Here is a 16169-nt window from a genome sequence, read left to right on the forward strand (position 1 = left end):
TAGTTTAAGATGTAGTTTGCCAAGTTTTTGATTTAATTATATAATTGTAGCTGACTGCTAAAAGAAACACGCACACACACACGCACACACACACACACACACACACACACACACACACACACACACACACACACACACACACACACACACACACACACACACACACACAGAGTGTGCCAGGTCAAACTCACTTTATTAGGGCTGGAAAGGCTGCTTTTATACTGTTCAAGTTCCCGCAGTTTTTGCTGATTTACTGAGTCATCCATATGAATAGCAATAGCGGGTGGGAACGTCCAGGCATCTGAATGCCCTTCTTCCCCAGCCTGTTTCTGCTGAGTTAGCTGGGCAGCTTGACCAACGCCATTTTAGGGCTATTGGTCTGATGCTTCCCCAGCTTCTACCCCCACTGGTTCGTTGTCCTGGGAGTTGCTTTAGTGATCTCTGTCCACATCCGCTGCCGCATGATGTGCCGTGCCGATCTCTGCAATTGCGGGCCGCCACATAATCATCATTTCTGTAAAAGTTTGTTTGTCCCTCTGTATAAAAATAAGTGCTGGTGGAGGTAGATTTGAATTCTGATTGCAGTGAAGGATGTTGCAGAATCTCCATGTTATGTTTATAAACTCTTAAAGCGAATCTCAAAGTCCATGTCTGAGTTAATTTCCACGGCATTCCCTTTCCTGTGAAGCAGTCATTTAGTTGGTTTCTTCCATACTTTTCTCTTACCGATGACATAAAAAGCAGAATTTTTTAAAATAATTTCAGTCCATGCCCCCCCCCCCCCCAAATATGCTGTGTGGCCCATGGGATTGGGGTGTGTGGGTGTAAGGCACCTGTTGACTTAAAGCATTGCAGAGTACAACGATAACAGTCAACAAATGGAAAGCCGAGAGCTCACCACTCACTTTGACAACTGTGGAATGCCTGACCCCATTGCCCCCCCTAGACTGTCACGATAAAATTATTTTGACAATGACATAAGTTAATTAAATTTTACAATGAAATACTAAGAGCAAACACACTTCTAAATAATTAAAATACTGTATTAAAACCATTTTTTAAAATAATGTAAATGTTTTCTTCCCAAGACCTAAATCCCCGTGAAACTCGTGTGAATGCTGATCCTGTGCCACATATAGCATCATCCAGGGTTGAAGAGCAGATACCCCAAATGGGTGCTGGAGAAACATACCACCCTAACTAATGGTAGAATTGTGACCTGTATGCTTAATAATGTAGTCCACCTTTTGTCCTACCTGTGGTCCATGTGGAATTCAGTTTCTTTTGCAGGTGAACTATTCCAGGAACATCGTGCATTTTATTGTGCATTTTGTCCAATTAGATCAAATAGAAATGTAAATAATTACCTGTATTAGGATAGATACAGAGCGAACATTGCCCCAAGTGAGGAATTTAGGACCAGGGTCATAGTTCAAAACAAAGGGAGGCTATTTAGGTTTGAAATGAGAAATTGCATCAGAGGGTGGTGAATCTTTTGAATTCTTTACCCTGGAGAGGTGAGGAGACTCCATCGCTGAAAACTTTCAGAACAGATGGGAAGATTCTTAAAAATATATTGAGGAAATGAAAGGATGTGGGAATCGGCAAAGTTAAGATTGAGGCTGAAGATGAACCACAATCTTTGTTTGATGAAAAGCAAGTTAGAGAAGCAAATGATATATTCCTGCCTTTTGCATATTTACAATGAAACACTAACTTTCTGCAGATTTGTTTAACTGTGATTATCATCAATCAAAACCAGGTCTGATTTTAATTTGCAGTTGGAATGTGGCATATAAATTCAGAAATAAAATTGGGGGCTGATATTTTCCCACAACTTCATTGAGAGCTGATGGTCCAATTACTTGCTTATACTGTTTTATTTCAAATAAGCTAACTTGCTGCAGATTGCATCACAAACCTTTTGGATATTTAAACACATAGTTACATTTTAATTAGAACATGCAGAAATTACCACACATTTTACACATTATCCCCTCATTTCAGTGCATCATAATGTTTGGGACATTTGGCTTCACAGACATTTATAAGTACTCAGGTATGTTTAATTGTTCATTTGTGCATGTATAAGAGAGCTAGGCTTTTGAGCTAGGCTTCTAAGCTTTTGATCACCTTTGGAGCCTGTAGATGCCATTTTTCAACATGAGGACTAGAGTTGTGCCAATGAAGACGAAAGAAGCCGTTATGAAGCTGAAAGACAATAATAAAATATTAAGACATCGCCCAAACCTTAGGATTACCAAAATCAACAGTTTTGATCATCATCATTAAGAAGAAAGAGGGTACTGTTGAGCTCAGTAATTGCAAAGGGACTGGTATTCCAAGGAAGATTCCCACTGCTGATGACCGAAGAATTCTCATCATAATAAAGACAAAGCCCCAAATGTATGACTGACAGATCAGAAACACTCTTCAGGAGGCAGGTGTGGATATGCCCATGAGTACTGTCCACAGAAGACTTCATGAACAGGGAATACAGAGGCTACACTGCAAGATGCAAACCATGGCAAAGGTGGTATGCTTTTGATCTTGGGCAGGTCCTTTATGCCTCCATCCTTTACTCTTGCCATCACTCTGATCTTGGACTCTTTTAAATACTTAGCAAACTATAATCTGACCTTCCTTTCTGTGGCTAACTATGCTTTGCATCTTGCAGCATAGCCTCTTTATTTCTGTTCATGAAGTCTTTTGCAGACAGTAGTCATTGAGACATCCACACCTATTTCCTGAAGAGTGTTACTGATCTGTCAGACATGTGTTTGGGGATTTTTCTTCATTAAGATGAGAATTCGTCTGTCGTCAGCAGGGAGGTCTTCCTTGGAATATTAGACCCTTGATGATTACTGAGCTCACCAGGACTCTCTTAATGATGTTCCAAACTGGTAATTTTGGTAATCCTGAGATTTGGGTGATGTTTCGTACTGTTTTATTGTTTTTCAGCCTTATAATGTATTATTTGACCTTCATTAGCACAACTCTGGTCCTCATGTTGAAAAATGGCAACTACTGACTCCAAAGGTGATGAAAAGTTTGGAAGCAAGCCCAACTCTTATACCTACACCAATGAAGCAATTAAACATACCTGAGTTCTCACAAACACCTGTGAAGCCAAATGTCCCAAAAATTATGGTGTCCTGAAGTGAGGGGACTATGTATAAAAAAAGTGCTGTAATTTCTACATGGCCAAACCAAAATGTGTACAAATAACCTTGAATGTACACTTTAATCACATGTGAATTGTTTGATTACAAATGTAAAACTGTGTAGCACAGTGGCAAATAAATGAAAAACGTGTCTTTGTCCCAAACATTATAGAGAGGACTGTATATGAAAAAATTGTATTCTATATTCAGCTTGCATTATTAAAATATAAAGGGATTCCTTCTGGGATATGGTTTCTATTGTGGTTTTATTATTACATGACAATAAATTGAATCTTGAATCTATGTTGTGTTGATAAACAGAGCTGAATTGTATCAAATTGTATGAAACCAACAGGAGAAATGTATTCATTCAAAAATCTTTGATTTGTTTTTCATTGTGAGAGCCGAACGCCTGCTAACCTTCCGTCATTCCTCTTTCCTTTTTTCAATGCTTGACTTGGTTTACTTTTTTTTAAATCTTGTATTTTGTGATGTTTTAATGTTACAACTTTGGAACAAGATTAGCGGGAATGTACAAACTTCAGTACCTTATTCTGTAACATTTACTTTTGTACATTTCAGCATTCTGTCCTTACCATATCGGGCACTTTTCTGTGGTTGGTTTGGGTTTTGAGGAGTATGTAAGTACCAATGATACATAGTGTGTGTCCTTGGAGAAGACTTTATTTGAAGTTAGACTAAATACAGGTTGTACCTCTCTTATCCAGCGCTCTGTGTCCAGCAGTTCCTGTAGACCGGCACGTTTGAATTCTTCGCTGTTACTACAAACTCCTTTCAGCCATCGGGGGACTTGAGCCCCAGTCCTGATCATTGGTGGTGTAAAAGCGTTGCGCTAACCGCTACGCTAACTCTGCAGCCCCACAGTATTATTTCCTGATTTAAGCTTTGTTCTATGTTTGATATGTAAACAAAGGGGGTCAAATTCTATTTTCCGGCATTTTCTGTGGACTGGCAATGGCCAGGTCCCAATGTCGCCGGATTGAAGGAGTTCAACCTGTATTGAGAAATTAGCAGCATGGTGGTGTATTTGTACATTTGGCTATACAAACTGAATTGTGTTTTTACTTTAGCATTATATACCACACTAATCATTGCCTCCCAATTATATATATTTTTGAGGTTAATTTTGATTTTTAAGAAAAATACCTGAATTTATACATTTAAATTTAGACAGTAAGCATGGTAATAGGCCATTTCAGCCCACAAGTCCATCCCACTCAATTTACACCCAATGAAACTACACTCCCCCCCCCCCCCCCTCCCCAGTACATTTCGAACAGTGTGAGGAAACCAGAGCCCCCAGGGAAAACCCACATAGACACAGGGAAAATGTACAAACTCCTTACAGACAGTGTGGATCAGAACCCAACCAGGCCGCCATCAATTTTGAGTCTGATAATGTATTTTTGAAAATGCATTTATTTTCCAAAAGCAAAATATTGTAGATGCTGTAAATCTCAGGCAAAGAGGGGTAATATCCTTGAGGGTGGAATAAGATGTCAGTGTTCTCTCAATTTCCCAGCTAATTCAAAGGAAAACTATATGATAGTGTGCCTTTACCATAATGAATATTGTTCGTTGCAATTTTTGAAAGTGGAGTGCAGGAGTGGTTAAAAAAAAGTCTTATTTGAATTTTTTAATTTACTGATGAGATATGCTTATCAGTGGCTAAGAAAAAAATTATTGCTACCCCTACTTTCACTTTTGACTTCCAACATTACTTATTTTAATAAATTAATTGATTTTAATGTTTGTCTAATTTATATTAATTTCACTGTAATTGTATGCATGTTTTAAAGGGAATAATGTAATTGTATATGATCAGAACAAATTGATCTGTGTTGCTTTGTGGCAATGAAATGCCTGGCCTTTTTATTTTGAAATAAAAATTCAGCATGTTAGTCTGGCATGTTTAAGATTTTAATGCTGTACTGGAGTTTTTCCAGTCTTATTGATGTTAATGCACCAATGCAATTTAATATTAATTTTTTAAAAAGGTGTTGGACAGTAAGATTTCATTGTTCGGTTAAGTTTAAAGAAATGGTGGCTGTTGAATCTCAGTCCAAAATCCAGACCTATCTTTCTCCACAATTAATTTGAAACTAATGGCATGATGGTCACTGGACCCAAAATGTTCCCCTACAAGTACTAATGTCACCTGTCCTATCTCATTCCCTAAAGGGAGATCCAGATCCAGTATTGACCTCTCTCTCTAGTTGGTACCTCTGAATATTGATTTTAAAAATTTCCCTGAACACATTTCACAAACTCCAAGTGATCCAGCCCTTCTACAGTATAGAAGTCCTAGTCAATATGTGGAAAATAAAAATCTCCTATTGTCTGCTATCCTCCAATTCTTACTGACTATTGGGTGGTCTATAATACAACCTCATGAGAGTGGTCATACCTTTCCCATTCCTCAGCTCCACACATAAAGCCCCTGGCCTGTCCTTGTCTGAGCACCGTTAAGTGATATTTTTCCTGACGAGCAATGCCACTCCTCCCCCTTTCTTCCCCCTTTGCCCTGCTCAATTGCATCTGAAACAATGGAAGCTCAGAACTGCCAGTCCTACCTTCCTGCAGCCAAGTCTTACTAATGGCCATACTGTCATAATTTCACGTGCCAATCCATGTTCTAAGTTCGTCTGTTTTTCCTATATTACATGCATTGAAATAGATGCACCTGAGAAAATTTCCACCATGTACAACCCTTGACTTTTGATTAATGAAATGTCTACCAAAATATCTCCTACAGATAAGGATCTCAAAATTAAATTAGAATTGAAGAAAAATGTGTTTAGTGTTTAAAGATAATTAATGTATCAAACAATAATTAATTAGTTAAATGCATAAACAACTCAGTTATGGTAAACTCATGCACTCTATCGATCTTTTTTTCAGGTACAAGCCTCACAGTTTGAAGGCCTGATAACAACTATAGTGGGCTACGTGTTACTGGCTATGACTTTAATAATCTGTCATGTATCCTTTTTGCCTCACTTAAAAATAGAATTTACTTTCAGTGTTCTAAGTAGCACACATTTTTCATGAGTTGCTGTATAAAGATGGTTGCCAATGTTGTGGTGCTTAAGGTCCATTTCCTGAGCTAACAAATTGAACATCTCAACAGTCATCAATTGGTTGAGGGCATTGGGGATTTTAAAATTATTTTTCAGAATCAGGGTATGGGCAACAGGGCCAGCATTTATTACCCATCCATAATTGCCCTTGAGAAGGTGATTGTGAGCTGCCACCTTAAACTACTCCAACACTTCTACTGTGCTGTTTCAGAACAATGTACTGTATTTCCAAGTCAAGATGGTGTACAATCTGTCGGGGGGGGGGGAAGAGGGGAAATGGCGGTAATGAGGTTCCCATGTATCTATTGCCACTGGTAGAGGTCTCCAGCTTCGGTGATAATGTTGAGTTTATTTTGAGTGTTGTGGAGTTGAATCTCATCCAGGCAAGTGAAGAGGTGTGATTGGTTGAGCAGCACTGATTTACAGTTTGACAACTGAGTCGCTGAGTCGTTGTCTTTGCTTTCAGCCCTTGCTTAATGATCATTTTGTGAGCTTGTGATGAAATGCAAATGTGGTTCAAGGTGATCAGAAACCATATCTGTGAGATGGACTTCCCTCTCCAATTTTACATGGATACACACACGTGCCCTACTCCCCCCCCCCAATAGAATCATGTCACATGCCACCTGAAGCATTCGACCTCCCCCAGAGTAAGATAAAATCTGAAGGGAGCTCTTCAAGTTGTATTATTGTTTCGTCCTCATTTTGCCAGGGGTTACTCAACTTGCTTGAGCACTTCCAGAATTCCATACCCACATTTCCATGTATCTCGCCTATATTTTTTTAGCAAATATGTCCAAACTACCCACTCTTGCTGATCAAAGGATCAAAAATCAAATGATTTTTCTAGGGAACACCAATTATCAAATGTTGTATTGGCTGTTTCAGAGCAGGATTCACTCTGGCCTGCTAACATCACAGCATTCTCTTGCCTAAGGCCTGTTGTCACACAATCCCTCACTACTGAGGATCTGGCTGTTTAAAATAGGTATTTATACTTGCATTTAGATGTGTGAACCTCAACGATTCCCATCTCTGAAATTCATTAGATGATCATTAGGTCACCTGCCTGCAATGCTTAGTTTAATGGCTTCAGCTGTTGCCCACCAACATTTTTTAAGTTGTGGTTGATCATGGTTATCAAACCAGTAGGAATGATGTTCTAATGAGAGTATTTAAGGCAGAGATTGATGGTCTTCAGCATCTATAGGAGACAAAGATATGTTGCCGATGTTTCAGGCCTGAGTCTTTCTTCGAGGAATAAAAATCAGAAAAGGTAGAAACAGGATATATCAAAGAGTTTCAAAATTCAAACAATGAGGGAGGAATCCAGACCAACAAAAGGTGTTAATTGAATGTGATAAGGGACTAGGTAGAATTTATCATGTCTGTTCAAAAGGAGACAATGGGGGAAGAAGGGTGGAAGGTGTTTTTTTAACGAAAGACAGACATTGATATTGATACCATCCAGTTGGAGAGTGGCCAGTCAGAAGATGAGATGTTGTTCCTCCAATTTATGGGTGGTCTCAGTCTGGCAGTACATGAGACCATGGACAGACATGTCGACAAGGGAATGGGATGGAGAATTGAAATAGGTGGCCACAAAGAGATCCACGCTATTGTGGGGGACAGAGCCAAGGTGATCAACAAAGTGATCTCCCAGTCTACGTCCATTCTCTCCAGTGTAGAGGAAACCACAGAGGGAGCATTGGATGCAGTAGATGACTACTGCAGATTCACAAGTGAAATGTTGTTTTACTTGGAAGGACTGTTTGGGGCCCCGAATAGTGCTGAGGGAGAAGGTATGGGCGCAAGTGGGGCATCTCCTGTGGTCATGGGTTGGTCCTGACAGGACGATTGGTGGGGAGGGAGGACAGGACAAGGGAGTCACAGAGGGACTCTGTCACAGAGGGTCCCTGCGAAAGGTGGACAGGGGAATAATGTCTAGTGGTGGTGTCTAGTGGCGGAAATGGCGGTGGGGAATGTGTTGGATGCGGAGGCTGGAGGGGTGATAGGTGAGGACAAGAGGAATCCTGTCCTTGTTGTGCATGGGGGTGGAGGGGGCCAGGACAGATGTGCAGGTAATGGAGGATATGCAGATGAGTGCGGAGTTGATGGTGGGAGAGGGAAAGCTACGTTGTTTGAAGAAGGAGGACATCTCTGATAATATGGCATGAATGTCCTCATCCTGGGTGCAGATGAGATGGAGGAATTGAGAGAATGGAATCCTTGCAGGGGACGGGGTGGGAAGAGAGGTGGTCGAGGTAACTGTTGGCGTTGATGTCTGTTGAGAGTTTGTCTCCTGAGATGGAGACAGAGATTGAGGAAATGGAGTGTTGCTAGAGATTGGTTAAGTGAATTTGAGGTCGGGGTGGAAGTTGGGAGCAAAGTGGATGAAATCAAAGAGCTCATTATGGGTACACGGGGCAGCACCAAAGTAGCCATTGATGTAGCGGAGGAAGAGCTGAGGGCCCTTGTCTATGTAGGTTTGTAGCATGGATTGCTCCATGGCATAGCTGGGGACCATGTGGGTAACTTTTCATATCCTATTAACACCTTTAGTTGTTCTGGATTCCTCCCCCATTGTTTGAATTCTGAGACTTTCTGATATATCCTGTTTCTGCCTTTTCTGATATTTTTTTTCCCTTGAAGAAGGGCTCAGGCCCAAAACATTGACAATATATCTTTGTCTCCTATAGATGCTAAAAGACCAGCTGAGTTCCTCCAGCATTTCATTGTGTTTACTACAATCACAACATCTGGAGCCAATCATATTTTACAGAGATTGATACGTTCATGATTAGCCAGGGCATCAAAGGTTATAGGGAAAAGGCGGGCAGTGGGACTGTTGGTAAATGATTCAGTTCATGATTAAATGGTGAGACAGGCTCAGTGGGCTGAATAGCCTATTTATGCTCCTATGTCTAATGGTCTAATCCACTGTACTGTATTTGGGAGATAAATTGGTAAAATTAGAGTAGGTTACATACATACACACACTTTAAAACAGATCTTATTTGAAATAAAGAATTCATATTCAGTGAATTTACAGAAAGTATGGAGAATGCTATGCACATTTCAAAAGTAGGTGCAAATTAAAATGATGTCATGAAATGAATGGACTGGAGACACTCTGGCTGTTGAAAGCTCTTTGCAAGGGTTTTGACTGAGTGCACAGAAAGGTCACTCCTGGGTTTTTGTTTACCTCAAGACAACAGCTTGACCAAGAAGACTAACTTCTATTGTTTGATGGAGAAGGTCAGGGGTTTTGCAAGTGAGAGAGTCACATGTGCTTTCTGGCAGTTGAGAGAGAGAGCGAGAGAGAGAGAGCGAGAGAGAGAGACAGTGACAGCTGAAACAAGCAGGAGAAGCTGGTTGGAACTGAAACAAACTCCAGAGCAGTAGATGTCTGGAAGTGCTATCTGTCTGATGTTTCTCTTGGAATAAGTGGAACAGAAAGGAACTCTGTAGTAGCCTGAAAGAAAGAGGTTATTATCTGGAGAACCCTGATGGGGCAAGTTTCATCAGCAAGACATTGAGGTGACGAATTGTACCTCAGTTGAGGAAATCCTGGAACAACAAATCTCTCTCTGCAAACCCTATAAGAACCTTCCTGAGCGATAAACATTTACCTTTCGAGCACCAAAGCCTGGTGAACTTTATACATGTTAAATTCTGTGCACAGTATAAGAATTGCCTGCAACCAGAGAACTTGGAAGAATGAGAAGTGAGATTAAACTGTGAAGCAAAGAACTTTTCTTAAATTTACTCACATGCACATGCACTTAGAATTAGATGGGGGTTAAGTTGGGTTAGTTAAGTTAATAGTGATAAGTTTAAGTTTTTTTCTATTTTAAATGTTTAAAGATAATTAAAAACAACTTTTGTTTAAGTAACTACTTGGTGAATGTCTATTGCTGCTGAGTTTTGGGGACCTTAGGGCTCGTAACAGTACTTAGAATTGTCTCCTGCCTTTCCAATTGCCATGGATAAATAATATTTGCATTATGAAATATTTGGTAGTTTTTCTTAACTTAACACAGGGGTTGGCTGCACTGGTAAAATTTCAGAGGTCCCGGCGTTTATTGGGAGTCTGCTACATTGTTGTTAAGGTATTGTTGCATTGGTTTAAAGATTGAACATTTGTAATTTTACATGTGAAATTAAGTTAAATTAATGTATTATCAAAATAGGCAGATTACCACCATAAATTTCTGAAAGTACTTTGTCAACATACTGTGAATTTGCTTTGAAAATTGGTTATAATGGCTTTTTCCCCACAGAATTTGTTTGCCTTGATGAGGGTTATTTGGTTAAACTTAAAATTGTAATTGACAGTATGACAAACGAGATTTAGCCTAGGTGGCAATGATAAAACATTATTTTAACTTTAGAATATATGCTGACATTTTATCCTGGAAGAAGGTTACATCTGGAATAATTTTGATGAGAATGCTGAGTGGATGTCCGGCTACAGGCTTCCAAATGAACAGTGATAATCTGGAGACCTCTCTGATACTCTTCCCAGATTCTCCGTGAATGATGACTCTAGTCTTCCTATATCATCTCCTTGTATATGAGATTAAGAATTCAATCGATGTCAATCTTTTGTTTTTTTTATATCCTGCTACATTGTACACGTACACGATCCTTTAACTGGACATCTAAAATCCAGCAAGTGGGGACCGGAGGATGGGGGAGGCGGCCGAGTGACCGGCAGTTTGGGGAGGTGGCCGAAGGACCAGCGGCCGAGGGACTGGTAGCTGGGAGAGGCAGCCAAGTGACCAGCAGTTTGGGGATGTGGCCGGGGGAGGCAGCCGAGGGACTGGCGGTTGGGGGAGGCGGCCGAGGGACCAGCGGTTGGGGGAGGCGGCCGAGGGACCGGCGGTTGGGGGAGGCGGCCGAGGGACCGGCGGTTGGGGGAGGCGGCCGAGGGACCGGCGGTTGGGGGAGGCGGCCGAGGGACCGGCGGTTGGGGGAGGCGGCCGAGGGACCGGCGGTTGGGGGAGGTGGCCGAGGGACTGGAAGGGGGTGGGGTTGGATACGGCAGCACAATTCGGGTGGGCTTTTCGTAATCTGGAACGCACTGTCCCCCAAGGGTTCCGGATAAAGGATTGTGTACCTGTATTTAGATACTCATTTGGCAACAGCAATATAATTCATAGTACAGTAACTAGATGAACAATAATTGCAAGTGTATTTTAAAATTAGCAGAGATTTCTCGTTGAAGATTCGTAAAGCAAAGTATTTTCTTCTAGGTATCATTACTGGTGGTTGTGGAAATTGGCGTATTCCCTCTTATATGTGGCTGGTGGCTTGATATATGTTCACTGGTGAGTGGTTTCCAATAGTGGGATTACCGAGTGATTTAAATATGTTATGGAGCAGAACTCTGTCTTAGCTAAGAGGCTGTTTGGGACTTTGACAATTATTCTTATTTTCAAAAGCTTTGAAAATGCAAAAGATTGGGGAAGAAATTAAGTACTCATTGTCATTTAGATTGGATTAGAATTGTATATGCTGATATTTATAATAAGATATTGTAAACTATATAAATATTTAAGGTTTTAACAGTGTAGATATTTAGTGAGATTGTCCCCAGTTTAGAAATTCAAGAAGTGTGGTTATTCAGAACTGCAAAAAGGTTGGGGGATGTGGGGGAGGAGGGGAGTTGGTGGAATCTCTTTGATTTATTTTCTTCAGAATGCTTTGGAAACTCGATTATTAAGTATCGCCTATTGATATTTCTACTTTGGTATCTAGGAAATGTTTGATGCTACTTTGAAAGACCGAGAACTGAGTTTTCAGTCTGCTCCTGGAACCACGATGTTTCTACACTGGCTGGTGGGGATGGTCTACGTCTTCTACTTTGCATCTTTCATTCTTTTATTAAGAGAGGTGAGGTCATCTAAAATTAGATTCTAGTAGAACTGAGAATTTCTTACAATATCTTACATTATTGGTCCTTGGAGATAGTTTGAGAATATCTTCCTCATGGGAGTTACCCTCTCGCACATCACAATCTTGATTCAATGTCAGATATATTTTTCTGTTTATCTAAGAAAATGTTGAAATTTGTATTTCTCAATGTATTCTTAAAATATAATCTCTAATGCAAAGTGATATTTCTCTTGTACATTTGGGTACCCCAGAAGTCAATTGTTTTGTTTGATGCAGAACAATCTGCTAAAAAAAATACAATTTTACTGATACAGTAGATCTCTATCGAATTTGTGCCTTGTTTTAATCTTTATTTGTTTTGGTTAGTTTTTAAAACTTTTATTTTTTTTAGGTATTGAGACCTGGAGTCTTATGGTTTTTAAGAAATTTGAATGATCCAGACTTCAACCCAGTGCAGGAGATGATCCATTTACCCATATACAGGCATTTCAGGCGCTTCATATTATCTGTGGTAAGTACAATATCAGTGAGGTGCAAACCACACTCTCAAAACAGCCATTCAGGTAATGGAAATGTACCCTAACATGTTCATAAACCACTACTCCAAAATTTGAGAAATAGACTAAAATGTGGTCTTAAGGAATTTGTGAGGGGAGAAGCTAAATAATGTAGAATGCAAAAGAAACAAATTCTGTCAACTTTTATTTTCCGTCAGCACTTCCATATGATGCCACTTCACTGATGGGTTGGCAGTGATGGCTGAGTTTTTCCTATACCAGAGGGCACATGAACCAGAGGCCTCAGAGTACAACTATTTGTGAAGAGCCACAGTAGATCTGGCTAAATCCTTGTATTTAAAACAAAAATGGTACTGGCAATCAACAGTAACTATCTGTGGCCTGCAGAAACTTCCACTACCTTTCCTTTTAAATATTCACCTCATGACTTTTCACTGTAATCTACAGCCTTTACTCCACTTCCACTAAGGAATAACACTTGAATTCACGATTCTTCTGAGCTGCTTCTACGCAACTTTTCTCCTATAAACCCTGATCTTCTCATTAACCCCACTTCAAAGATCCCTTTTATTGTCACATAGTAATACATTAAAATATAGTATTGATGTGTACTTTAACTTCAAGTCAATTTAATTGTCATCTGATTGTATAAGGACAACCCAACAAAACAGCATTCTCCAGTCCTTGGAGCAAAACAATGTAAACACACAACCAGACTTAACACATATACATACAAACAATACCTATGCAGGACAAGTATTCATGTACAGGTACATGATCCTTTATCCGGACATCTAAAATCCGAAAAGCTCCAAAATCCGGCAAGTGGGGAGAGAGGCGGCAGTGCGAGTCGGGCGGGTGAGGGTGGGGGGGGAGAGACCGGCAACTCAAGTCAGGCGGCCAGGAGACCGGCAGCGCGAGTCAGGCGGCCAGGAGACCGGCAGCGCGAGTCGGGCGGCCAGGAGACCGAGTCGGGCAGCTGAGAGACAGGCCAGCAACTGGAAGGGGGTGGGGATGGATACGGCAGCATAATTCGGGTGGGCTTAAATCCGGAAAAATCCAAAATTTGGAACACACTGTCCCCCAATGGTTCCAGATAAAGGATCGTGTACCTTTACACAAATGAATAGTATTTCATGACTATGACGGTCTCAGATGGTTAGTGTGAGCAGTTCCTTTGGTCGTTCAGCATTCCCACTGCCCTTGGGAAGAAGCTGTTCCTCAGCCTGGTGGTGCTGGCTCTGGTACTCATGTATCTCTTTCCCGACGGGAGCAGCTAAAGGTGGAGGGGGAGGTGGGGGGAGAGGAAGAGCTCCTCAATGACTTAGCGCACCCTTCTTCAGACAACGATCCCATAGATCACATTGATTGGGGGGGAGGGGGGAGGAGACTCCAGTAAACCTCTCTGCAACTCTTTTGGTCCTGTGGATTGACCTCTGATTCATTTCTCCACTGCAACTTTTTGTCTACCGTGAGGCAAACAAGGAATCGCTATGGTTATAAGAAATACCAGTTGCCCCAACCAATAAGGGAAAAATTAGCAAAAGAGAGTTCTTTCAGAAATTCACCTCCAGTGCATCTACAGCCACTCAGACTCCAGTTCAAACCATCGACAACTTGACCTCCAGAACCTAACCTCCAATATGATTCTTTCACCCTGCATGTCCCAGAAAATTCCTTGGATTGGAGAAGAGTGATAAATTAAGGACTTGACTGTGACTGCAAAGTCAATGGTGACATCCTAACCAGATCTTAATGCTGCCCCGTACTAAGTGACTAAAAATTAAAGCTGCCTTGCCCATCCCTGAATAATGTTGGGCTCAGCTGTTAAATAACCACAGGGACTCACTTTTATCTCACAGGTAAAATGGCTTAATATGAGTCAAAAAAAATTCGGCAAGGACACAACATGGGATTCAATTTGAAAACTGCTTTCACATTATGTGTGTATGCAGACGCACACATACCATGTGAGGGTGGGCTGTACTCATGAAATTGGACATCATAGTATTTAAGACTTTAAGACATAGTATTTAAATATTTAAGAATCTAGGACTTTGAATTCTTGGAGAAAAGCAGTGAATATTTTTGGTTTTATTATATTTTTTCATGGCATGTGGTGAAAACATGACTATCATAAATGTACATTCTGGTCATTTTCAAAGCTTCATTCAGTGGTCATTTTTCAGTGATTCTAGTAATGATCTGAGATTTGGTGCATAGGCTTTTTTTGTATATGATTATTTTGTATAGATTGCGGGTTTTAAGTTCAAATGGTCAAATCCAAGAAAACCAATCTTTAACCTTATACAATTTAAAATAATTGTATTTATAGTTTGATGGAAATGAGATAATGTTATGGATAGATTTTCTAGGTAAATGGGAAATATCTCAGAACTTTTTCATGTTTTAGAACCATAGAACATTACAGCATATGACTTGAGATAATTTGGCTCAGCATGGACATGTTGACTTTTTCTTTGCAGATTGTCTTTGGGTCAATAGTCCTCCTGATGCTTTGGTTACCAATTCGTATTATTAAGACTCTGCTCCCTGATTTTCTACCGTACAATGTAATGCTTTACAGGTAAAATTTTTATTTCATGTACTCTTAATAATACAGTATTAAATTTAGACATACAGCATGGTAACCAGGCCACTTTGGTCCACAAGTCCATGCCGCCCAACTATAGACAGTGTGGGATTCAAATCGTTGTCCCAAAGACGTTGCGCTAATCGCCATGCCAACCATGCTGCCCAAGAAATGTTAGCATAATTAATGTTGACCTTTATTGATTTTTATTTTAAATCAGAAGAACCTTTGTATAGTGAGAGGCTGAAATATCCAAAGGCTTGACACCCTGTTCATGTATCCCAGCAACTTTGTTGTTTCACAAAACAGACCAGAGAAAAGCCTTTTTACCTCCCACTTGTGACCAACAACCAAAAGAATGATACAGAACATAACAGGACAACTGTAATGTTCTATATTCTGTATCATTCCTTTGGTTGTTGGTCACAAGTGGGAGGTAAACATTTTCCATGATGTAAAGTGAGAGATTGTTTTGACACAAAAGTGACATTCCTATTAATATTTCTATAACTAGATGGTGAGTTTGTTTCAAAAGAGCTTAGTTTTTCAATCCAACTCATTCCTGCTTCTAACTAATAAAGAGCTATATTAATGTAAAATCCTAGAAGTCATTTGAATACAGTGAGGCGTTACAAACATTAATGCAAAAAAGATACAATGCTTTTGTGATATATTTTAAAGAATGGATAGTGGTCATGAGATAAGAGAACTCCCTGCACCTCCATGTGCACATAGGTTTTAAATTACTTGAGAAGGCAAATTTTTACCACCTAGTATTTAATGACATCACCAAAACATTTATGTGTAAATTACATCTTGTACAGTTTTGGTCACCAAATTATAGGAAAGATATAAACAAAATAGAGAGAGTGCAGAGAAGGTTCACGAGAAT

General features: G+C 40.1%; 1 protein-coding gene and 1 long non-coding RNA gene across 5 annotated transcripts in view; one reads left to right on the forward strand and one right to left on the reverse strand.

The window, feature by feature from the left end:
• The window catches only part of marchf6 (membrane-associated ring finger (C3HC4) 6), a 105083-nt gene that overhangs the window by 50853 nt on the left and 38061 nt on the right, over window positions 1-16169 (forward strand). For all 3 annotated transcript variants that reach the window (XM_069906835.1, XM_069906845.1, XM_069906854.1), the window contains 7 exons: window positions 3747-3805; window positions 6087-6167; window positions 10309-10377; window positions 11524-11598; window positions 12029-12163; window positions 12558-12677; window positions 15171-15271. In XM_069906835.1, coding sequence (XP_069762936.1) covers window positions 3747-3805; window positions 6087-6167; window positions 10309-10377; window positions 11524-11598; window positions 12029-12163; window positions 12558-12677; window positions 15171-15271 — 640 coding nt within the window. The remainder of the gene's footprint in view (window positions 1-3746; window positions 3806-6086; window positions 6168-10308; window positions 10378-11523; window positions 11599-12028; window positions 12164-12557; window positions 12678-15170; window positions 15272-16169) is intronic.
• The window catches only part of LOC138747591 (uncharacterized), a 69372-nt gene that overhangs the window by 2044 nt on the left and 51159 nt on the right, over window positions 1-16169 (reverse strand). The window lies entirely within an intron of this gene.

This window comes from Narcine bancroftii, chromosome 1 (assembly GCF_036971445.1).
Source record: "Narcine bancroftii isolate sNarBan1 chromosome 1, sNarBan1.hap1, whole genome shotgun sequence".
In the NCBI taxonomy this organism is placed as follows: domain Eukaryota; kingdom Metazoa; phylum Chordata; class Chondrichthyes; order Torpediniformes; family Narcinidae; genus Narcine; species Narcine bancroftii.